General features: G+C 36.7%; 1 protein-coding gene across 8 annotated transcripts in view; it reads right to left on the bottom strand.

Moving 5' to 3' along the window:
• Nucleotides 1-26,338, bottom strand: part of PTK2 (protein tyrosine kinase 2) — a 439,876-nt gene that overhangs the window by 263,663 nt on the left and 149,875 nt on the right. For all 8 annotated transcript variants that reach the window (XM_069081220.1, XM_069081223.1, XM_069081221.1 and 5 more), the window contains 2 exons: nt 18,883-19,109; nt 4,385-4,551 (listed from right to left, as the gene is read on the bottom strand). In XM_069081220.1, the coding sequence (XP_068937321.1) occupies nt 4,385-4,551; nt 18,883-19,109 (394 nt within the window). The remainder of the gene's footprint in view (nt 1-4,384; nt 4,552-18,882; nt 19,110-26,338) is intronic.

Below are 26,338 nucleotides of genomic sequence, written 5' to 3'. Positions count from 1 at the left end.
TATCTATCTATCTATCTATCTATCTATCTATCTATCTATCTATCTATCTATCTATCTATCTATATCAGGTATCTGGATTGTGCTACAATATACTTCAAAGACCAAAAAGAAAAAATCTGAGGGTATACATGTAAGCATGGTAATTTGTTATTTTAAAACTAAATGAAGAGGCAGCTAGGTGGTGCAGTGAATAGAACACTGGCCCAGGAGTCAGGGGGGCCTAAGTTCAAATTCAGTCTCAGACTCATAACACTTACTAGCCTTGTGACCTTGGGCAAGTCACTTAACCCCAATTGCCCTGCCTTCCCCCCTCCAAAAAGCAAAAAAAAAACAAAACCCAAAACTAAACTAAACGAATGAAAATGAGAAAACTATCATCACTCAACAGAAACTGCTCTCACCTCAAAATTACTAATATTATCTTCATTGTTAAGTCCAATGGGCTTTTTCAAATCCTTGTCCCTCTTGGCCCCAGCATTTGATACTGCTGATCAGTTTCTCCTTTACGAAGTGAGTTTCTATTACTCTTTCTTTGCCTTGTTTTTCCTTTTGCCTGTCTGCTCTTTCCCTGTCTCTTTTGCTGCATCATTATCCATATCACACCCTAAACTGTGAGTGTACTTTAAGACTGTCCTAGCCCTTTTCTTCTCTCATTAACCTCAATAGCTTCCATAGTCTCAATTATCATGTCAACATGGATGACTCCCAAACATATACACACACACACACACACACACACACACACACACACACACACACACATATATATATATATATATATATATATATATAGAGAGAGAGAGAGAGAGAGAGAGAGAGAGAGAGAGAGAGAGAGAGCTAATTCCCATCTCTCTTGAGATCCAGTCTTGCATCACCTATTGCCTATTGGATATTTTGAAATGAATGTCCTACAGGCATCTCCAAATCAATATAATCAAAATATAATTCATTATTGCTCCCCATCCTCCTCCCAAATTCCTTCCTCCCACCCCTAACCCATTTCCAAACCTCCCTTTTTCTGTCAAATATACCACCTTTCTACCAGTCACCCAGGTTTGAAATGCTGGAATCATGTTTGATTTCTCATTCTCCATCACCTCATATATCCAAATAGTCACCAAATTTTATCAATTTCACATGTACAACATCTCTTGCATCAGTTATCTTCTCTCCATTCACACCATTCTCCATTTCACAGAGTTGTTGTGAGGATCAAATACTACATTCGTAAAAGTTCTTAGCATAGTATCCGTCACAGAGCAGGCACTTACTTATCCAGGGGTGAGGAAACTGCAGCTTCAGGGTCACATGTGGCCTTCTAGGTCCTCAGGTGCAGCCCCTTTGACTGAATCCTAACTTCATAAAAAAGATTTAAGTAAAACTTGGATTCAAAGGGCCACACCCAAGGACCTAGAAGGCCACCAGAGGCCAAAGATTACCCACCCATGAGTCACTATACAAATGCTTATCCCTCCCTTCCCAGCTACCTAAGTTCCAGAGGTCCTCATCTCTAGCCTAAAATATTCCAACAGCCTCCCATTTAGCTTTCTTGCCTCAGGTCTTTTCCTCACTCTAATCCATCCTCCAAGTCAGATCAAATCAACAATAATTTATTAAGCACCTACTAAACTGTCAGGCACAGAGCAAAGTGCCAGAGATATAAAGAAAGGGGGTGGAGAAAGAAATAAACAGTTCTTGTTGCCAAGAAGCTGACAGTCAAATAAGAGAGACAACATGCAAACAACTATATACAAATAAGATAATCAGGATATGCTAGAGATCATCTCAAAGGGAAAGCAGTAACATTAAAAATGAGAGGGAAAAAAATTCTTATAGAAGGTCGGCTTTTAGCTGAGACTTAAAGAAGGCAATAGTGTAAGGAACAGAAAAGAGGTCAAACCACTGGATTGTAGAATGTGTAGAGATAAAGTTTAAGAAGACTGGAAAGGCAGGAAGTAGCAAGATTATGAAGGACTTTAAAAAGCCAACCAGAAGATTTCATATGTGATCCTGAAGGCAACAGGAACCACGTAAGCTTACTGAATAGGGTTAGCCTTTAGGAATATCAATTTAATAGCTAAGTGGAATGGTCTGAAGTGGGGAGAGAATTGAGGAAGGAAGACCAACCAGACGGCTACTACAATGTCCAGATGTGAGGTAATGAGGGTCTTCAGGGTGGTAGCAGTATTAGAAAAGAGTTGGGGACATTTATTAGGGATGTTACAAAGGTGAAGGAGACAGAACTTAGCAACAGATTGGAAGGGGGCAGTGAAAAGAGAGTAAAGAGTCAATGATGACACCTGCTCTGTGAGCCTGGGTAATTGGAAGTATGATGATGCCCTCAACAGTTACAGGGAGTTAGCAAAAGAAAAAAAGCAATTTGGTGGGCAAAGGTAATGAATTCAGTTCTGGACATGCACATTTAAGATGTCTATGGAACATCCAGTTTGAGATGTCCAAAAGGTAGTTGGGGACAAGAAGTCAGAAAAGAGGTTATGGCAAGATAAATATATCTGAGAATCATCTGATTCTCCATCCACATTCAGCTGACAAAGGGATTTTCTGGTAGTACAAGTCTGACTATAGAACTTCTCTATTTAATAAATTCCAGTTTCTAAACTCCCTTATTTTCAGAAGCAAACATGAATTATTCTGTTTGGCATTTATAGCTCTATACAACCTGGCTCCCACCTATTTTTATAGCCTTAGCACTCCCCCTTTATATACTCTTTGCTGGTCTTTTCCCTATTCCTTTCATGACATTTCATCTTCTGTCTCCATACCTTTGCACAGATTATTTCCCATGTCTAGAATGTACTCCTTCACTTTGACCTCTTACATGAGACTTTTTCTGACCCAGCTGTACTATAGCAGTGTCTCCCACAAATTATCCAATATTTACTTACATACATTTATTCTGTATTTATTTCATGTGCATATGTTGTCTTCTCAGACTATAAACTCCTTGAGGGCAGGGATTATTTTCTTTTAACCTTTTCATCCCCAACAGTTGACAAAAAGTTGGTACTTAATGAGTTCTTATTGAATGACTGAATTGATGGATTTTGTCTTACATACCAGCCTCCCTGCATGGAATATAATGCCTTCTAATTCCAATTTTTTATATTATTCCCATACTTCAAGGTCCAGTCCATGTGTTACCTTCTCTACTAATCCTTGCTCATACTAATCCTTCTCTACTGCAATATAATATAAATATAAACTATATAATACCTTCTCTACTAATCCTTGCTCATACAGCTTTAAGTCCCCCCACCTTTGTATCTTTCAAGCAATTATGTTTGACCTCTACTGTGCACCTAACATTTTTCTAACTACAGTTACAATTATTTTTTCATTCATGAAATGAATTTTACATTTCATTTACATTTCAAATTCATTTTACAAAAACTATGAACTGAGGTAAATAAAAAGTTTAAATATAACAATCTTTGTCATCATAGAGCTTACAATTAAGACAAAAAAAACCAAAAGCAATATAATACATAATTTTACATAAGTACATTAGAGAATTCTAAGATGAAATGCTATATGTAGTAGGAAAGGTCCTATAGAATACTGTAAGCATAAACCTCTTAAAGGCAGAGACTATGTCACCATTCTTTTTTATAACCCAAATAGAATTTTATTTTGATGTTTCATCATGGTGTGAAGAAGTTCTCAAAGACTATTACCACAGGACATAAGCTTTGGCAGACCATAGCAGTAAATGACTATGCTTGAAAACGAGCCAAACTAAGCTTAGACAGGCCCATTAATAAGCTGTTCTAAAAGATGAGGCAACACTCAACGAAAATCTACTAAGCTGTAAGAGGGTTATCAAAGCTGGTGGAGGAAGTTACCAAAGAGATAAAATTATCTATAATTTTAGATGTATATCTATAATATCTCTGAAGCATTAAAAAAAATAAGCATTATCAGCTCTAAGAAAAACATCTTGTATTAGTTTATCAATCTGAAACTTAGGAAAAAGAGGGGGATAGGATGTGTATATAATCCATATCACTGTAGCACCAGCCTCATTAGTGCCATCTGCAAGATGATATCTTGATAACCTTTTAATTATAACTCCCCATGTAAATATTAAATACCATTCCATTCTTTTTTAGTTTGTGTCTTATTTTACTAGGTATAGTGAGGTAAAGCAAACTGTGGTTACAGTAACAAGGGAATTAGGTACCCACCTTGTAGGTATAGGAAAAAGAGAATTGCTACACAGAATAATTGAAAAATAAGAGTCAATTGTGAGGCATCTTTAGAAAAGAGACTGAAATCAAGGTTAACAAAAGCTCTCCGGCTCACAAATACATTTTAAAACATGAAGTGAGTTGGTATCACAATAAAATGGAAAGTTTAATCTTACTTCCACTCCTCCGGTGGGTGGGCTAGTTCATATTTTTCTCTCACATTGGAAACACCCATATCCAAATGTAGCCAGTGAACTTCCTCTGATCGAAGATGACTGAGTCGAAATCCGTAACAGGCCACATGCTTTACTTTGTGACTGTCCACTATCTTCTGAATGATGCCCTGAAATGTGTCCCCCCCAAAAAAAAGAAAGTATACTTATTACAAACATTTATTACAAGTTCTACATTTATTTTACATTAAAGCCAGGCATTAGAAATTTTATCATTATCAAATTAAAGCAGTATACCTATATTTTATTGGAAATTTTTATTTCCTTTCTTGTAATGTTTAGAAAAACAAAACCCATCTAGGTAGTTTAGTTCATGCTGTCAAATTATTTTAAATGAAAACTTTACATAGATGACATCCATGTGCATACACTGTGGAGAAAGGAATGTTGGTCTTGCATCTGTGTATTTTTAGTCATTAATAAACAAAACCCACTGTCAGCATTGCCTTTTAAGAGGCTTAGTAAATACTTTGGATGATGCTGATGTTTTTCAAATGCAAAGCTGCTTATTAAAATAATCAATGCTAATACTTTATAAGCTAGTGAACTTATACACTTAATGAAAATTTTACCTTGTTAATTCTAACACATCTGTGGTACTTAAAGTTTCTTCTTTACTCTAGTATTTTTTAAAGATCTACTATATTCAGGACTAGGCTAGATGTGGGAGATAAAAGGATAAATAAGATATGGTCTCTGTCTTTAAAATGCTTAAAATTTACCTGGGAAGACAAGACTTACACAAAGCAAAAATTTAAATAACAATACAGGCAGAATGTAGCATGTATCACAGGCAATAAGGTCTGTCAGAATATAGAGGAGGAAAAGATCTAGATGAGCTGGAGAGCAGAGGAGGGTTTCCAAAAAGAGATGAGGTTTCAGAAACAATCTGACAACATTTGTATAAGATGGGTATGTTATTCTAATTTATTTACTCCTCAAAGGTGATATCCAAGAATCTCTTTGTTTCCTCATTCCTGTTAGATGTAGCAACATTCTGAACTGACAAAAATAACTTGTTATGGGAACAGAAATGATACTTTTAAAGTATTATACTAAACTGCCATGAAATTTTGTTTGAGTGCAGCACATGTGCCACACCTTCTTCCTATAAATTATATTACAGTGATATCATTTCTTTCTTTCTTTCAACAATGACAGACACTAAAAATAAACTCAAATTATCTTATTTCAACAACTTTCTAACTGACAAGTCTCCCTTTGCTCCAATTTACCTTCACCCAGCTGCCAAAAAGATTTTCCTAAAGCACAGACCTGACCATGTTACACCCTGGCTACTATTACTTCCAGGATCAATCATCAGCTGGTGGCATTCAAAGCTCTACACAACCCAGCCTCTTTCCTACCCTACAGCCCACATATACAATGAGGGTTTGTTAAACCTTTGCTTGAAGATCTTTTTTTTTTTTTAAAGCAATTGGGGTTAAGTAACTTGCCCATGGTTACATGGCCAGTTTTGTGTGTGTGTGTGTGGTTGTTAAGTATCTGAGGCCAGAACTGATTCTGGGTCCTCCCAACTCCGGGGCCGGTGCTCTTACTCACTGGGCCACCTAGCCGCCCCATGATTGAAGATCTTTAGTGAAACAGAACCAACTAACATCTCTTCCTATTTTGGGTCACTCTAATTGTTAGGAAGATTTTCTTAATCAAGAGCCCTGCCTATTTCACAAGTTTCTTCCCCTCCATATAACTCTACAATCCCGAAGAGACCAAGCTGTTTGTTGTTCCTTTCACAGAACGTGTCATTTCCCATCACTGTGACTTTGTGCTCAGTGTCTTTCATGCCTTAACTGCTGCTCCCAATTTCCATCCACCTCTCAGAATCCCTGGCTTCCTTCAGGCTTTGGCTCCAATGTCATCCTCTGTAGGAGGCCTTTCCTGGGGGCCCCAGCTGCTAGTGCTTTCCCTTTAAGATTACTTTCTATCTATTCTGTCTGTATCCTTTATGCACCTATTTATTTACATGCTGTCTCCCCCCACTAGAAAGTAAGTTCCTTGAAGTGAGGGGCTATTTTTGCTTAGGTTTGTATCACCAGTGCCTAGTACAAGGTGCAGCACATATTAATGTGCTTACTCTGAATCTCTTTCAATTCTGAGAATTTATGATTCTTTAGGGCTTTAAGAGATTAATCAACAGCACTTATTAAGCATATCTGCATTTGTAAGGCACTCTGCCAAGTGCTGGACACCCAAAGAAAAAGTAAAAACAACCCTAGCTTAAATTCAAATGGTAAAAACAACAAGATGTACACAGTATAAGGGGAGGTAATACCAGAGGGAAGGCACTAGTAGCTGTGGGAGTGAGGAAAGGCCTCCAACAGAAGATGTCATTTCAGTTGTTGCTTGAAGGGAGCCAGGGATTTTAGAGGTAAAGATAAAGATGGTGTGATTCTGTCTGATTCTGTTGCTTTCCCGAATTTTATATCATATGTTTTATTGTCATATCCATAATGTGACACAAAACTCCTTACTGTAGTACTCACTCTTCTTTTCATTAACTCTGAATGACTTTGGGTAAATGACCACCTCATTGTGGCTCAATTTTATAATCTGGAAAATGAAGGTGTTGGAACAGATAACACCAAGGACTTTTTATTCCTGAAAAACCTGTGATTCAACTTGTGAATCTATGATACACTTTTCTTTTTATTCCTTCATGAAAATAAAATTAAAATATTTGAGAGATGGTATATCTTCTTAGGCAGAAATACCAAAACAAGGCACGCTGTTAAAATACACTAAAGCTTTGTTTTAAAACAATATTCTTAGTATTCTTTTTTTTCTTAGTATTCTTTAGCTAATGATGTTATCAAAGTACTTCCTTATTGCTGAAACATTTTTATAATATGTTAAACATATAAACTGAATTCAAAGTTTTCCAAGATACATGAATTCTTTTCTAGGGATCTTCCTTCAACCAACAAATATTATAACTGGGCCTTCATTGATGGTCGTACGGAGTTGCTACAGCAAAAGGAAAATTTGTCAATCAAACTTTTAGTGACAAGCCTCTTCTTGCGCTGCTGGGAATTAACTTCAAAGTTTTTTGCAACCTATCAGAACCTGCCATGTCTTGCATTGTTGGCCTAGTCTTGAAGGTCACCAAGTCACTGCTCATCAAGTTGAGGCATCAGAGAAGGATTCTAATGATTCAATACTATATTTTACTTCACATACATTGGATATAACCACTAGACACAGAAAAAAAATAGTTTTAAACAGCAAATAAGAGGTCAAGCCTAGATTCTTGGGTGAGCACTTACAACTATAGGATCAAAAGTAATTTGGGAGAGATAAGTAATTAATTATATGAGAAAGAAATATTCAAAATAAGAAGTACAAACTAGTTAATAATCATATGAAAGAATACTCCAAATAAATACTCACAACAGAAATGTAAATCAAAACAACTCTTAAGTTTCATCTGACACCCTGCAAATGAGCAAAGATGATCAAATATAAGAAGAGTCAATATGGTAGCAGGGCTGTGCGAAGGGAAGCACACTAAATCCTTGTTGCTGTAACTATGAAACAGTTCACCTAATGTAATGCTAAGAAAGTGCCAAAGATGTACAAGACCTCTGACCCAAAGATTATCTCTAGGAGGTCAATGACAAAAAGAAAGGCCTTATACATATCTAGATATTTTAAACAGCACTTTCTGCAATAGCAAAAACAGGAGGGAAAAAAAAAAGATGCCCACTGATTGTGGAATGGCTAAGCAAATGAAAAAAAAAATGACAAAATAACAATTCAAACTGAATGCTGTGAAATTACAATGACCAAGTTTGGCCCACAAAGAGAGAAAAGATACTTCCTGCTATTTCTCAATAGAGGTAGAAGACTAAAGGTATAGCAGAATACTACATACATATAATGTCGACCTTTTTCAGTATGTTGGTCAATTATGGTGTACTAAATTAGCTTCCACATTTTTTATTCTTTTTTATAAAATATTGCTCTTAGGAAGAATGAAAAGAGATATATTTGGAAATGTAGATAATAATGAAAAAATGTCAACACAAATTTTATTTTTAAAAACTACACTGGTTGAATAATCTAATGAAAATGTCTGTTTTTACTTTTATTTTTTAAAATTGATTTGTTTCTTGCTCCACAAACTTCACGAGTGACTGGAAGTCTTTGTGGGAGGTGGTAGTTAACCAGTAGAGGAAAACTACTCATGTCTCCTTCTTACATGGGTAAATCCAAAACTCTATAGATCTGTTACATATCACAGGAACTTAATTTTCCTCTTGAAACTTGTTTTCCATTTGGCTAAAAAAGGAAGAGGGAAAATAAGCACAGGCAATAAAGGAAACAGATATCTCCTCACTTCCTACCAGGAAGTACGACCTACCTCACACTGCCATTCCCTTTCAGCTCTAGGTTATTTTCTCACTTTTACTTTGTCCCATTATATTGTAAGCTCCTAGAACGCAGGGGACTTTCTTTTTTGTATTTGTATCAAGTGCTTAGCATAGTGCTAGATACATCAATAGGTTCTTAAAGAATATTTATTTACTAACTATTAATATTCAGACCAGCTCAAAAAGATGATCAGATTCTGAAAGTAAATCAGGGTATATATAATAAAGGGTATAAACACACATTAAAAGGTTCAAGAAGTACCAAAAACTAAAATTCAGGCATGTGTGAAAAATGGGAAGTGTGTTACATCACTCAAGTAAAATGATTCAAAATGTTCAAAGTAGATCTAGGAGACTATCATCCAATAGACACACTACTAGATGCAAATGACAATGTAGGTCATCTATGAGAAAGTTCACTGCTTATTTCAACTGATCCAGTAGGAATGCAGAATAAGGAGTTATTGGGCACCAGTGGTTATCAGGTTAAAAATCAGTCTGCCAATAAACATTTACTAAGCAGTAACTATGTGCCAGGGATTATGCTAAGTACTAGCAATACTAAAAAAGGCAAAAGCAGCACACATTATAATAGGAAAGATAATAAGCAAAGAAGTATTTCTAAATTACCTATACATAGGAAAAATGGAAAATAATGAACAGAGAGAAGGTACTAGAATTAAGAGGGGTTGGAAAAGGCTTCCAGTAGAAGAAAGCATCTTAATAGGGACTTAATGGAAACCAGGAAGTGGAGATGCAAAGGGAGATGATTCCAGAATTGGGGAACAGTCAGAGAAAATGACTATAACTCGGACATGAAAAGTCCTGCTCATGGAACAGCAAAGAGGTTAAAGTCACTGGATCCAAGAATATATGGTAGAGAGTAAGGTATAAAAATCCTGGAAAGGTAAAAAGGGCAAATGCCAAACAGAAGATTTTACATTCGATTCTAGAGGCAACAGAAAACCATTAGGGTTAATTGAGTAAGGTTGTGGTATCATTTTAGGACTTGCACTTCAGGAAAATCACTTTGGCAGTTGAATGGAGGATGTAGTGAAACGGGGAAAGATTTGAGGCAGGCAAACTCACCTGTAGGCTACTGCAATAGTCCAAGCATGAGGTGGTAGATGTATCAGAATAGGGGTCATATATAAAAGATGTTGCAAAGATCAAACTGGATATGGGAGATAGCGAAGAATCCAGGATGACACATTTCAAGGCTAGAAAAATGGGAGAATGGTAGTATTCTCTACAGTAATAGGGAAGTCTGGGGTGGGAGGGGAGTTTTAAGGAGAAAGATAATACATTTAGTTTTAGATGTGTTGAGTTTGGAGGTGTGAAACTGAAGGTTAATAGAAAGGTTAAGGCAGGATAGTTAGATTTGAGAATCAGTAGCAGAAAAATGATCATTAAATCCGCAGGAGGTGATAAGATAACACATGAAGTAGCATAGAGAGAAAAGAAAATAGGGACTCAGGACAAAGCACTGCGGGACACCTGTGACTAAAAGGTGTGATCTAGAAGATGATCCAGCAAGAAACTTGGAGCAGTTGGTCTGATGGGCAAAAGAAGCAGGAGAGAGCAGTATTAAAACCTAGAAAGAAGAGAGTATCAAGGAGAAGAGAGTGATCAATAGTGTCAAAGGCTGCAGAGGGGTCAATGAGAATGAGAAGTGAGAAAAGGCCATTGTATTTAGCAATAAAAGAGATCACTGGTAACTGGAGGGAGCAGTTTTGATGGAATGACCATGTAAAAAAGTAGATTGTAAAAGGTTAAGAAGAAAGTGAGAGGAGAGAAATTGGAGGCATCTTATAGATGGCCTCCTTAGTGGGAATGGAAGGATCAAGGGAGAGTTTTTTGAGGATTCAGGAGACAAGGGCATATGTGCACAGACAGAAGTGAAGAAGTCAGTAGACAGGGAGAGATTAATGATAAGTGAGAGAGTGCAGATGACAGAAGGGGCAACCTGCTGGGGAAAATGGGAAGAAATGATAGTACAGGTAGAGTAGGCCTTGATAAGGAGTGAGTCCACTTCTTTATGTGAGACAGGGATGAAGGAGAAGATAGCAGCAGAAGGCTTCTGAATCATATGAGATGAGTAAAAGGGAGAAAAGAACTTAAGGCAAATGACCCCAAATTTTTTTTTTTCCTGTAAAATATGAGGCAAGGTTTTTAGCTCAGACTGTGGGAGTATGGGGGAGCCATGGGATGTTTGAGGAAAAATTTAAAAATGTGGAAGAGTTGCTCTGGAGAATGTGATGGTGTGTTGACAAGGAAGGTGTAGAAAGATTACCTAGCAGCAGTAAGAACCCAGCTGAGGTTACATAACATAAATTAGTAGTGAACCCAGAGATAACAATTATGTGATTTTTCTCCACCTTCATTCAGCAGTATGTGTGTAGGTAGAAAGGTAGCAGATGGTGGAAGTCATCCAAGGCTGAGGCATGGTGCAGTTCAACTGGTGATATGATAAGGGGACAAGACTCAAGATAAGAAATAGTGTAGAGTTAAACTGGTTCACCAAAGGGTCAAGATGGGGAAAATAGGAGAGAGTGGTAAGTGAAGAAAAGATAGCCTAGGAGAGAACAAAAGATCAAGGGATTTGCAGTCACAGTCAAGGCAAGAACAAAGAGTAGGATGTGTTAAGGGAAGGCAGAGGAAGAGGTAGAAAACCAATAGATTATGGTCAGATAAAGGTATTTCAGAATTCCTGAACATGGAGATGTGCATTATTCAATTATGGCAGATCACAAAGTATGATCATTTCTGAGGTGACTGAGGTGGGACGGAATAGTAATCATGCTTAAATGAGTAAATTGAGGAACTGAGTCATTTGGGAATTTGAAGGAAATTTAATAAGTATGCTGAAGTCCCCTAGTATAAAGGGCAGGAGAGAAAAACTGTGAGCCATGTACTGAACTCCAAGAAGAAATAATAGAGGTTTCATTCAAAATAAGTATCAAATGCATAAAATACTCAGAGTCAGCCTACTACAAGCATATTAAAATCTATGTGATATAGTAATCCTTGGGAAGACAAAAACTTTGGATTTATATAAGGAAACTATTTCTATATCTTTTAAATGTACCCTGAACTTAAAAAATCTTTTTAAAAACACCCATAACCACACACAAATAAATGTAAAAACTGAATGCTGTATAATTCAGGCCCTCCCAATAACAAGGGAAAAAGACACCTCTCTCCCTTCTTTTCAGAAATATGGAACGTAGGATGGTTACATGACATAATGTGAGACTAAGATCATACACTGATTAATTTTGCAGAATTGCTTTTTAAGTTTCTTATTCTTTCTTTTTTCTTTTTCTTTTTTTTAAGCAATTGGGGTTAAGTATTGCTCAAGGTTACACGGCCAATTATTTCTGGGTGTGGTGCTAAGTATCTGAGCCCGGATTCGATCCCCAGGTTATCCTGACACTGGAGCCAGTGCTCTTACTCGCTGAGCCACCTGGCAGCCCATTGTTTATTCTTTCTTACAAGGAATAATTAGTTGTGGAGGGAAAGGGTGTGGGGATACATCCAAAAATGAAAGTGATATAAAGACAAAAGATAAATTTCTCAAATAGAAAATAAAAATAAATAAAATAAGCTTTTCACTATTCAAGGATATATATGTTTGACAAGGTTTAGAATTCTCTTCCTTGGGCTATTAATAAGAAGAGTCCCCATTTATACCAAAATATTTATAGTGGCACTTCTAATGAAAACAAAGAATTTGAAACAAAGTAGATGTCTATCAATTAGGGAATGGTTAAAGAAACTGTGGGACATAAACATAAATGGAATGGAATATTACTGTGGACTAAGAAATTATGTATATGATGAATTCAGAGAAGCATGAAAGGATTTATATGAACTGCTACAAGTGAAAATAAGTAGAACCAAGAAAAAATATACACAGCAACTATCACAACATAAATAGAAAGAACAAACACATCCCCCCAAATCAAAAGGGGATGTAACAAAATAATAAAGATCAAGCAGAACATAAATGAAGAGACATAAGAAGATATCCCCAAACCACCCCTTTGTGAAAGTCAGAGATCCACAGATATTACACATTGTACTTGTTTTAAGACTTTTCAATGTATCGTCAGTTGCACTTACATTTTTCCCACCTAGAAAACACCATGTGCTATATGAGATTGCTCTCTGGGGGAGGGGAGGGGAAGGAGAAGGATACTGGGGATAACTATGATGATGAAAAATAAAAGATATCAATAAAAACTTGTTAATAAAATAAAAGAATAGGGGCGGCCATGTAGCACAGCGAGTAAGAGCACCGGCTCCTGTGTTGAGAAGACCTGGAGATTGAATCCCGGGCTCAGACACTTAGCACCCACCCAGAAACACCTGGCCATGTAACCTTGAGCAAGTTACTTAACCCCAATTGCTTAGGGGTGGCCAGGTGGCTCAGTGAGTAAGAGCACCGGCTCCAGTGTCGGAATGACCTGGGATCAAATCCGGGCTCAGATACTCAGCACCACACCCAGAAATAACTGGCCGTGTAACCTTGAGCAAGTTACTTAACCCTGATTGCTTTAAAAAATAAATAAATAAATAAATAAATAAATAAAATAAAATAAAATAATTCCTTTCCTTGGTTATTCGGATCAGGATGACACGGGCACTTTCTTATGAGACTTCCGTACTTTCCATTTTACTAACTAGTTCGTCTTTGTGAACAAAATTCAGCCTAAAGCACAGTTCCCTTTATTACTTCCTCTTCCATTCAAGAAACAAAAGTATAATAGACCCTGGATTGGAAAAGACCTTATCAACCATCCAGTCCAGTCTATACCTAAGGATCTTTCTACAGCATTGATAGGTGATCATACAACATACCTGAAAACTTCTAGTGAAAGAAAACCAACAACCTCCTCATTGTAATTCATTCCATTTTTAGTCAAATCTAATTATTATTAACAGCCAGGTGATACAGTAGACAGAGTGCTGTGCCTAGAGTCAGGAAGCCTTGAGTTCAAATCCCACCTCAAGACACTTACTAGCTGTGTGACCCTGGGCAAGTCACTTGACCTTTGTTTGCCTAAGTTTTCTTCAACTATAAAATAAGGATTATAACAATAGCACCAACCTCCCAGGGTTGTTGTGAGGATCAAATGAGATAATATTTTAAAGCACTAAGCAGACTGTCTGGGACACAATAGGCACTTTTTAATAACGGCTGGTTTCTTCCCTTCCTTTTTCTTACTCTCTGTAATTTATATCATTTGCTCCTTGTTTTGGCCTCTGGGTTCAAGAGGACAAGTATAATTTCTCTCCCACATCAAAAGCCTTCATATTTTTGAAGATAGCTATCATGTAGTACATACCAATCATCTCTATATTAACTATACCCAACCCTAGAAAAAAAATCCTTCTTAAGAGATGATCTCCAGGCCTTTCATCATCCTGGCCTCTTACTCTGAACACGTTCTAGCTTGTCTGTCTTTCCTAAAATGTGTTAATAATAATGATAATACTATCTAGCATTTATATTACACCTTATTATTTGCCAAACATTTTACAAATATAATCTCACAGGATCCTTACAACAACCCTGAGAGGTAGGTGTTATTGCTATTCCAGATGAGGAAACTGAGGCTAAGGAATGTGAAGTGACTTGCCCAAAGCCATACAGCTAGTCTGAGGTGGGATTTGCACTCAGGCCTTCTTGACAAGTCCAGCATTCTACACATTGCACTGCAGGACTCAACATAGTATTTCCAAAAGCGATCTGACTGCAGGATTCAATTGGAAATACCGTACTAGATGGGTAAAACTAAGAATTTGTATTATTATTATCAATACACATATATTCCACTGCTACAGTACTTATAATATTCAATTATTCTATTAGAAAATGGAGGAATTCCACCTAGGCATTGTTTGCCACACTTCTCTCCTACAAGACCTACCAAATGACCAACTTTCTTTATCCTAATAAAAAAAATCTACAAATACAAGATAAATTCTATCAAAAAATGAGTCAAGTTCAATGCTTGAAAAGATCAACTGGGTATTGCCAAAGCTTTCAAGAGAACTATAAGATGGGGATAAAAGCAAAATCTTTAGAAATCAGCTTCTATACCAACTTTTATTATAAAATGATAATCTTCAAATTGAAGGAGAGATGAAAACAACCTAAGTGGTACCAAATTCTAAGTTTCTTATTGAGGACGAGGAATACATTTTAGGTTTCCTCTGGAAGCATTATTCATTCACATGTGTAACACAAGAGAGTAAAAAGAATAAATGAGTTATGATAACACTTGACAGGCCATCCATCACATCTCAAGATAAGCCAACTAAGAAGCCAGTGAATATTCTGATTAACCATGTTAGTTTCTGATACCAAATCCATATCCATCAGTGGTAAACCTCTCTCTGGGATTAGTACAAGAGCTCCCCACAGCATGCACTGGGTACAGTAATAACACAGGAAGGAACTGGGATCAGAAGACTAGGCTTCAAATCATACATATGACAATTACTATGCTACCTTTGGCAAATCTCTTTAATTCTAGGCCCCAGTCTCCTTGCCGGTAAAACGAAAATAAGGCTTCACTATATACATAGACTCATAGGGTACATATTGAACAAAAGATCACAGACTTTATATGACAAAGGCATTTAGGAACATCCAGTGCAACCCCTACATTTGACAGCTGAGGGAGAAAAAGCCAAAAGAAGTCAAATGACTTGACAAACAATTACACAAGAAGCAGACCTTGAATTCAAGCCGAAGTCCTCTCAAGAAAAATCCAATCCATTTCCACTGCACCAAATACCACTAAAAGAACTCATTTAGCTCAAATCATCAAGGATTATCTAAGCTGTTTACAAGGTGATCAGGTGGACTTTGAGGGGAATCTGCTCACTGCAATGTACTGTTAATTGGAAAACAAGATGGACTGGGATAGTGAGGGGCCATGTGGCCTATGCTATACTTCTTCAAACTCAACTTTATTACTTGGATGGATCTGTGGTCTCAACAGGAACACAGCCTCTGGCCAGTGAAGATCACAACACCTCTTAAGACTTAATTCTTATTCGTATCCTTCTATAAACTCTGCATAGAGAATCTACTCAGGAAATTGAATTTCTTTTACTGAAGTTTTACATTTTCTGTAGTACAAGGGTAACACTTCCTACTTTAAAAGTACAATATGGCACATGGTGGCAGCAGGTAATGCAGTGGAGAGAGCACTAGGCTAGGAATCAGGAAGAGTCCTCTCCACGAGTTTAAATTCAGCCCCAGACACTTACTAGCTGTGTGGCCCTGGACAAGTCACTTAACGTCAGTCTGCTTCACTTTCCTCAATTATAAAATAACAGCATCTAACTCACAAGGTTATAGTGAGGATAAAATGAGCTAAAATTTGTAATAAGTACTTAGCACTGCGAGAAATGATTATTTCTCTCTGGTATTTAAAAATTAATCACTGTATCTGGACAAAGGTTTTCCCCCTTTTCTACTTCCTCATTCAGAAATCAACTAGAATGGGAAATCTTTCTAAAAGACATACCAAGCCAGGATGGCCATGATCAAATCAAAGACAATAAAAGAAATTCTAAGTTTGGGGGTAATGGTGGCATTTCTGCTCACTGTTTGCTCAGATAGTTCTGGGAATACATGGATCCTCCTTTTTGTCAGACAGGTGATATGAAATTGATAAGTCTCTTTGACCAGGATTTAGGTGATCTAAGTCACATATCCCAAAACCATCACTGTAATATTCATTTTCTCATTAAGTGTTAACCAATCAGAGTTGACTGTCACCCTTCAGGAACACCTACTCTTCAAAGGGCATACAAACTGTGAGCCCTTTGGTCTGTGAGAGATAGCCAAATGACCACCTTTTCATTAATACACATTCTGGTCTCATTAATAAAATGAATAAATTGCCCAGAAACTATGTCTCTAAAACCTCTTAAAATACCACATCTATGTGCCTGGCATATGGTAAGCACTATAAAAATGTTTAATCCCCCTTCCTTTTTCAGATGAATAAACATCACCCGTAAAGAGAGGTTTCCCCCCCACTTCTACAGTTATAATTATTATTCAATACAGAGCTGAGAGCAATACTTCATCTGGGGCTTTGGTATAGTTTCCTTTCCAAAAAAATCTCAAGCATCTTTTACTTTCAGCAGTGATTCTATTCAATTTGTAATGAGTGACAGCCAAGAATTTTTTTCCATGTTTATCGACAAGGCCATTTGTTAACAGAGGCAATCAAAAAGCAAAACGATTTGTTTTGTTTTGTTTCACATTTTTTCTAAAAAAAAAAAAAGGTAAAAATCTTTCCTCTCTTTTAAGTTAAATATAATGTGTAGAAGCAATAATGTTGGTTTTTAGATTTTATGCAATACTTGTTTTTTCTTTTTTATATACATATGATTAATGAGCTAGAGTTCCAAAAGGGAAGAACTGATAAGACTTTTTTTCTATTATATTCATAATGTTCTGCTACATATAACATTAAAACCCTTGTTAAAATTATAAAAATCACTAATATTACTGTTTTATAGTAGTGCCAATAAAATTTTAAGTATTTTTCTAGAGGGCAAAGAAGTGCTTCACATGAAAATACTAGTTATGAAAAATACAAAGATCAAATTAACCATTACCTGATAACACAAAAGCTATGACCTATGAAGTAGCAAAGCAGGTGCCAAATTGAATTGGAAGAGGGAATTTCTTCACCTATAAGTTCCCTACACATATCATTGCAATGATAGGATTAGTCCTATCCCCTTCCCTTTTATACATTAAAAAAGGAAAAGTATAACAATAACACAGAGTAATACATAAATTAATGTCTTTTTCTTTTAAAATGCTAGAAAGCCGAGGAACAATTTTTACAGCAAGTATTTCTGATAAAGGCCTCTTCTCAAACATAAAGAAAATGGAATCAAATTTATAATACAAGTCAATTGATAAATGGTCAAAGGATATGAAGAGGCAGTTTTCAGATGAAGAAAATAAAGCTATGCTCATATAAAAAATGCTTTAAATCACAACTGATTAGAGAAATGAAAATTAAAACAATTGTGAGGTACCACCTCATATCTATCAGATTGGCTAATATGACACAAAAGGAAAATTATAAATGTTGGAGAAGATGTGGGAAAATTGGGACATCAATGGACTACTGGTGGAGTAATGAACTGATTCAACCATCCTGCAGAACAATTTAGGACCTACCCAAAGGGCTATAAAACTTGCTTGGCATACGCCAAAGAGATCATGAAAAAGGAAAAAGGACCAATATGTACAAAAATATTTATAGCAGCTCTTTTTGTGGTGGCAAAGAACTGGAAATTGAGGGAATGTCCATCAACTGGGGAATGCTAAACAAGGTGTGGTATATGAATGCAATGGATTACTATTGTGCTATAAGAAATGTTGAGCAGGAGGATTTCAGAAAAACCTGTTAAGATTTATATGAATTAATGCTGAGTGAAATGAGAAAAAGCAGGAGAACACTGTACACAGTAACAGCAACACTGTGAAAAAATCAACTATGATAGATTCAGCAGCAATATAATGATCTAAGATAATTCCAAAAGAATTATGATGGAAAATGCTATCCACATCGAGAGAAACAACTGATAGAGTCTGAATGCAGACTGAAGAATACTATTTTCACTTTCTTTGTTTTTTTTCCCTTTTGTTCTGTTTCTTCTTTCATAACATAACTAATAGGGAAATATATTTAACATGATTGTACATGTATAATCTATATTGGACTGCTTGTCACCTTGGGAAGGTGAGGAAGAAAAATTTGAAACTCAAAATCTTATAAAAAATGAATGTTGAAAACTATTACATGCAATTGGAAAAAATAAAATATTACTTACATTTTTAAAAATGCTATTATACATTAATCTCTGTCTACACGATTCACACTGTGTTGCATAAAATTTTAATATTTATTTGCAATGTTTGTCACTTTAAATTAAAATTAAATTGCTTTGATTTTTCTAGCATTACATTCAATTTATCTGATGGAAAATTTTACTTACCCTCACATCGGTGGCATCTCCATGCCTGATAATACTGGCCCATGTGGTTGGCTCACTGCTATTTTCAAAATAATGAAAGACTTTTAATACTCGCTCCATTGCCCCAGGAGAACGCTCCATCCCAGTACTGAGGTGTGTCTTTGTACTTGAACTTGGGGCGTGATTCAAGTTGGGGTCAAGGTAAGCGGCTGCCATGGTTTTGCTAGATGCTAGGTATCTGTCATATTCTGTTGAAAAAAGAAATAAGAGAATACATATATTCTAGGGCATTATGATTAAAATAAAATCATTTAAGTGAAATTCATATGCAAGTATAAAATCTGTTTAAATGACTTGATTTTCTACTTTTTTTTAATATAACAAAAAAGTAATAAATTGTCAATAGCATTGGGGAAGGGTAATAGAAATTAACACTAATTTCCAAAGGAAACTGCTATAAGTAAAATCTTTTATCTAAATGATCACCTTTTTTAAAGGATACAAATTTCTGGATAAGAGTTTAAAATAAAGGAATGACTGACTCTTGGCAATGGGGGGTGTCCTAAAATGGGTGCTAACACTAATCAAAAAGACTTTAGATTCAAAGTGAAATGGCAGGGGTAAAAGAAAGCCTCCTACATTAATTCCAAGATACCTTAAAGAACAATCATATTTCAGGAAGAAGAATGGTGGTAATAAGTTTACCCAGAAAATGCAAGACAGGAATCAGAAACTAAAATCCATGGAAACAAATGTGTATATACAATTATACAAAGTATTAGGCAAAAACATGCTAAACTGAAGATCCTCATGAAAAGAGGGGGGAAAATGGACTTCACAAGCATCACTGAAAATTAGTAGGATGGAACTCCTGACTTAAATATGGCTTTGGATATAATCTATTCAAAATAAAACAACACCTAAAAGTAAAAGTAAGAAAGGTGAGAGGTGGTAACAGAATAGTATTAATTCAGATACCTTTACAATCTTGATTCGGTCTACCTTTCAGGCTTGTTGGGAATATTATTCCTCTTCATGTACTCTAAGTTGCAAACAAACTTGCCTATTTGCTGTTCATCTCCCCATGTATGTTTTTGACTAGGCCCAATCACAACCTTGCCCAAAACCAAAATGGAAATACTCCCATCTCTCTCCTTTGCTCCTATTTGGTGCTGTGACTGGGTCCACTAAAAGTTTATATTTTATAATCTCAAATGGGCCGTACTCCAGCAAGGCAAATATTTTTTACTCCCTAATAAATGATATGCTATTCCATGTTCCCTAACAGCTATTATAAACCTGTTTTTCTTTCCTCATGCTTCCCAGAGAAGCAAAATCTCTCAAACTCTCTCACCTGAAGCCTTCACTCTGAAAGCTAACCCATTCTCCCCTTCTCCTTATCTCATATAACTCAGATGTTTTTTCCCTGTACTATCCCTTCCTTCATCACACTCTCACATGAAGAATTGAGTCCTTTCCCCTTATAAATGTCAACTCCTCTCCATGCACCCTTGATCCTACTCCCTTTAGGCTTCTCTAACATACTTTCTCCATTATCATTCCCATAGTCTTCAATCTTTTCCATCTATTGGCTCCTTTCCAGATAAACATACCAATGTATTCCCCAACCTTAAAAAGGATTTAATTGATATGATCATCCTCGATAGCTATGTTCCTTTGTCATTCTTTCCCTTCATGGATAAACTTCTTAAGAAAGAAATATAGACACTCTTAAGTGCCTCCTCTTCTTCCACTCTCATTCTCTTCTAAACCTCTGCACTCTGGCTTCCAACCTTATCATTCAACTGAAAATGATTCTCCCAAAGATGTATGAATGATATCATAACTGCTGATTCTATAAAGCTCTATCTTCATCATCATTGTAGCATTTGAAACTGTTGATCACTTTCTCCTCCTGGATATATCCCTTCCTTCCTGTTTTTAAGTGCTCTGCTTTCCCTTGGTATTCCTACTATCTCTTCAGCAGCTTCTTATTTGTCTCCTTTGCTGATCTTTCATCCACGTCATACCCATATACTGTGGGGATCCCTTTAAAGTTCTGTCCTTGGCATATCATACTCTACAATATCATTAGCTTGATAATCTCATTAACTCCCTTGGAATCAGTTATCATCTCTAAGTAGATGATTACAGTTTTATAAGTCCAGTCCTCATCTCTCTCTGAGCTATGGTAATACATCACCAGAAGCCTTTAGGACACCTGGAAATGTATAACAACAAAGAGGACTTGCTATCTGCCAAATGGTATCATCCCTGTTTGTCAAAAAGAAACTAAGGCACAGAAAAATTGAATAAATTAACATCTGATCTCTTATTTCCCACTCCAGCATATCCTCCACTCAAACTGCTGAATTGATCTTTTTAAAGCACAGGTCTGATCACATTACTCATCCCCCCAATCAGTAGACTTGAGTTGTTCCCTATCACCTCCAAGATAAAATTTAAAATCCTCTGGCTCTTAAAACCCTTTATAACCTAGCTCCTTCCTACCTTTCTGGCTGTCTTATACCTTATATATCCCCTACCTGATGTTGTTGATCCTTTGTTTTTGAAGAGGACCAAATGACATCATGGGGTGATGTCTTGATTTGCTTCTGAATTGGATTTAAGTGAGCAGAATTGCACAAATGTGTCACTCTCTCTTCTAGAGTCATAGAAATCCAGTGACAAGACAAAAATCAAGATGACTGACAATGGCTCGACTTTGATGTCTGACCAAGCTCTAAGTGCTCTACAGCACCTGCTTCAGCTACTTTCATAGCTGTTATAAGAGATTGTTTTCATCTGCCCATTCCATAGAAGGAAGTTTTCACATGCTTAGAATGTACATCCCCCTAACTCGCCAACAGGTTTGAGTCCCATCAGTTATCCTCAATCTGGTTTAGCCAGTCTGCAGAGAAGTTTTTACCAGGATGTGGTTGATGCACATGCTATGGCTTCTTGGAACGACAGGTAAGAACTGGGTGAGTCAGGTGGACACCAAAGGTGGATAAGCTGCTCTGAAAAGGACTTGGCAAGCCTTGACACTAGAGGTGCTAGTCCTCCCTGAACATCCCATACACATCCTCCACCTTGCCCCATCTACCCCACCCCCCATCCTGACCATTCTCTACTTGCTCTGAAATCCAGTGACACTGGCTTCCTTACTTATTCCCTGAACAAGATATTCCATATCTCCTTGCTATATGCATTTTCACAGATGTTCCCAATACCCAGAATTCTCTCCTTGACAGTCATCAACTCCTGGCTTCCTTCAAGTCCCAATGAAAATCCCATCTTTCCTGATCCCCCTTTTAATGATGCCAGTCCTCTGTTGATTATCTCCAATTTATATTTATATATGTATGCATATACACACATATATCTTGTCTGTACATAGTTGTTTTCATATTGTTTCCACCATTAGACTCTGAGCCTTAAAAGCAGAGACTATTATTCTGCCTTTCTTTCATAGCAGGCTCTTAATAAATGCTTGTTGACTTATTTTGAAAAGGACTCAAAATTTTCATTAGGCAAGAAAGTATGCTTCTTCCCTTTATAAGAATTAAATGTGGGGCGGCCAGGTAGCACAGGGAGTAAGAGCACCGGCTCCAGTGTTGAGAAGACCTGGAGATCGAATCCCGGGCTCAGACACTTAGCACCCACCCAGAAAAACCTGGCCATGTAACCTTGAGCAAGTTACTTAACCCCAATTGCTTAGGGGCAGCCAGGTGGCTCAGTGAGTAAGAGCACCAGCTCCAGTGTCGGGATGACCTGGATCAAATCCAGGCTCAGATACTCAGCACCACACCCAGAAATAACTGGCCGTGTAACCTTGAGCAAGTTACTTAACCCCGATTGCTTTAAAAAAAAAAAAAAAGAATTAAATGTTAGCTACTATATATGACCATGTAATATCATACTGTCCAAATCTTCCCAGGAGGATTTCAGGCCCAGACGAAAAAAAAAAATCATTGAAAAGATAAGTCATCTGCAAAGATTCTTAGCAATTTAATAACTAGAGCTCAAGGTGAAAACCATTATCTAATAAACTAACCTAGATGATTTATTATTAGAAGAAAAAAAGCAAAAAAACACCCACAAGAAAGCTTTGACCACAATAATGATGATGATGATGACGACTACTATCTCTGAAGTATTACTTTGAGGTCTGTCAGGTAATTGAGGTTAAGCTAATTAAGGTTCTATAGTATTATTTTAAGGTCTGTCAAATTTATTAAAGGTATTATGCCACTTGATACAATGTCCATAATAAAACATATGATGTACTATTGTTATTATGCATATAGATATAGATTAAAAAAAAGTTAAAAGGGGGTAAATGACTTTTTCAGGGCCAATAAGATAGCAAATAGTGGGAGATAGACTTAAAAACAAGTATTACTGACTCTATGTGTAGAACTTCATCCATTAGATCACAATGCCTCAACTAGAAAAAGGAATCATGATCACAAAGAGCCAGTATATTTCATAAAGAACAAATCATGTCCAGCTCCAAAGAATCCATGATGAAAAACGCTATCCACTTCCAGAAAGTGAGATCTGATAAACTCTGATTGTAAATTGAAGGACTTTTATTTATACTATTTTGGGGGGTATATATGTTTTCTTTTGCAACATGGCTAACGTGGAAATGTTTTCATGACTTCACATACATAACCAATATCATATTGCTTGCCTTCTCAATAGCAGGGAAGGGAATAAAGGAGGAAAAAAATTTGGGACTCAAAATTTTTAAAAATGAGTGTTAAAAAATGTTTATGTGCAATTACAAAATAAAAAATAAAAAGCCATGCTACATGTACTCTATTTCCTTTTAAACAGGGTCACTGCATTGGTATGTTAGGGAAATTCTATGGTTATAGTTTTCCTAAGCAAACTATAAAAAACATTTAACCAAGCTTCTCATGTCAGTCTTGGAGAAAATATGGAATGAGGTAGAATAGGCAATGGAACTGCTGAATGACCATACTCAAAGAGCAGTCATAAAGGATTCAATGTCAGCTTGGGAAAGCTCCAAAAGGTAGTACCCTAAGGATATGGTCACATTCTGTTCAATATTTGTAATCAATGATTTATTTTAAAATTGAGCATATTTATTAAATTCACAGGCAGTGACATAAGGGGAGAGAGATAGCCAAAACGGGCTTTCAGAGTCTGAGGCCAAGATGACCTTGACAAGATAGAATACCAGACAGAAACAAAATGACATTTACAGGGTCAAAAGTAAATTCTTGAGGTAGCCAGGTAGCACAGTGAGTAAGAGCACTGGCCCCAGTGTCAGGATGACCTGGGGATCGAATCTGGGTTCAGACACTTAGCACTTACCCAGAAAACCTGGCCGTGTAACCTTGAGCAAGTTACTTAACCCCAATTGCTTTAAAAAAAAAAAAAAAAAAAGCAAAGTCTTATACTTGAATTTAAAATACCAACTCCACAAAAACAAAATGGAGAAGTTAAGGGTAGACAGAAGTCTATGTAAAAATTATCTGGGCATTTTAACGAACCTAAAATCCACTATGACAGGGATGGGATAGAGACTGGACCAGTGATTTCACTGACATGAGGTACTCCTGGATACCGAGTACCTGCAACTCATTATCTTACAGTTATTTAAGGCAGCAACAAGTTAAATGAACTGCTCAGAGTTTACAAAACCACTGTGTTAAAGGTAGAACTTGAACCCAAGGTATTCCTGACTCAGATCAGCATTTTGTGCAAGATATCACATAACAACCAAAAGCAAACTAAAGCTGTAACAAGTTATGCAGTGTCCAAGACTGAGGAAAAGATAGGCTCACTGTAATACTACTCTTTCTGATAAGAACAAGCATGGGTGCCACACTCATTTCTGGGTACCCCATTTTAGAGAGGACACTGCCAAAAAGGAGGAAATAGAGGGCACAACAACTAAGGTAGTTAAGGCCCTCTAGATCATGCCAAATGTGGATCAATTGGAGGGAATGGAAAGAAAGGTTTGGGGCTGATCACAAAGAAGGAGGATTATGTCTCTTCTAATTGGCCATAGAGAGCAAAACTATGAGCAATAAGTGGAAGTTTAAGAGAGAGAGATTTAGTCTATGAATAGAACTGTACATAAATCATATGGACTGCTTTGGGAGTTTCCTCTTCACTAGATTTCTTTAGGTCATAGAGGACTACCTGCTGTGTATATACAGCAGGAATGCTTGTTTAGTTATAGGTTGAATTAGATTAGCTGTGAGAGCCCTTCCAACTCTGAGCTTCTGTAATTCTGTGTATAGCACCTAGCATTTATATAAAATGAGTTTTCAAAAAGACTTCAAGTCTATTTATTACCTTATTTTCTTCTTAAGATAACCTGGTCTCAACAAAAAATAACAGTACCTAATCCAGTTAACATTACTTCATGACTTCATTTCATTTGTATATTCTATCCTACTGGCAAAGAAAGATAGTAATTCTTCTAAATCTCAGGAGATGATCTTTATGTTTTATAACTGAAAAACGTCATCTTTTCTGATGAATATCTCTGAAATTAAGTGTCCTAAACCTTGGATAACAAAGAATACATAATTGTACTTATATTCAAAGTCTTTTCACTTTGGACAGGACCAGACAAAGATTATTTACTGCTGGCACAGACATTAAGAAACCCAGATTTGGAGCAGCCAGGTGGCGCAGTGAGTAAGAGCACCGGCCCTGGCATCGGGAGACCCAGGATCAGTTCCGGCCTTAGATACTTGGCACCCACACAAAATAACTGGCCATGTAACCTTGAGCAAGTTACTTAACCCCAATTGCTTTAAAAAAAAAAAAAGAAATAGGGGGCAGCTAGGTGGCACAGTAAATAGAGCACCAGCCCTGGAGTCTGGACGACCTGAGTTCAAATCCTGGCCTCAGACACTTAACACTTACTAGCCGTGTGACCTTGGGCAAGACACATAACCCCAACTGTCCCACCTTCTTCCCTCCAAAAAGCAAAAAGAAAAATCTAAAAAAAAAAAAGAACAAGAACCCCAGATTACACAGCACAATAGGTATCGAGGTAGAACTGAAGGGTAGCAATAACTGGGCATCAGGAAGTTCAGATAGACCAAGGAATATTCTTTTCCATTATATGCCATATGTACATAAGGTTGACTAATGAGTTTAACTGTGGCAATTGGAGAGCTGAGGCCTACAGTAACTATAATACACTAAAAAATTAATAAATTGGTTACCATATTTTTCAGGGCCTAGTCATTTAAATCTATAATCAGAAAATTTAGATGCTAGTCAGATTTAAAAGGAGGGGAGACTAGATAACTTCTAAAGACCCTTCCAATATTCAATTATTGATGTTTCCAATTCTAATTCTCATTCTCTCTCTCTCTCTCTCTCTCTCTCTCTCTCTCTTTCACACTCACATACACACACACTTTTTCTTCTACTCGGCTCTCAGACACATACTACCGTGTTTCCCTGATAATAAGAC

Source organism: Petaurus breviceps, unplaced genomic scaffold (assembly GCF_028583685.1).
Source record: "Petaurus breviceps papuanus isolate PSGF00001 unplaced genomic scaffold, PetGlider_PUasm1.0 98, whole genome shotgun sequence".
NCBI lineage: Eukaryota > Metazoa > Chordata > Mammalia > Diprotodontia > Petauridae > Petaurus > Petaurus breviceps.
Note: the sequence above shows the minus strand (reverse complement) of the source record. Positions and strands in the feature narration are given on the sequence as shown.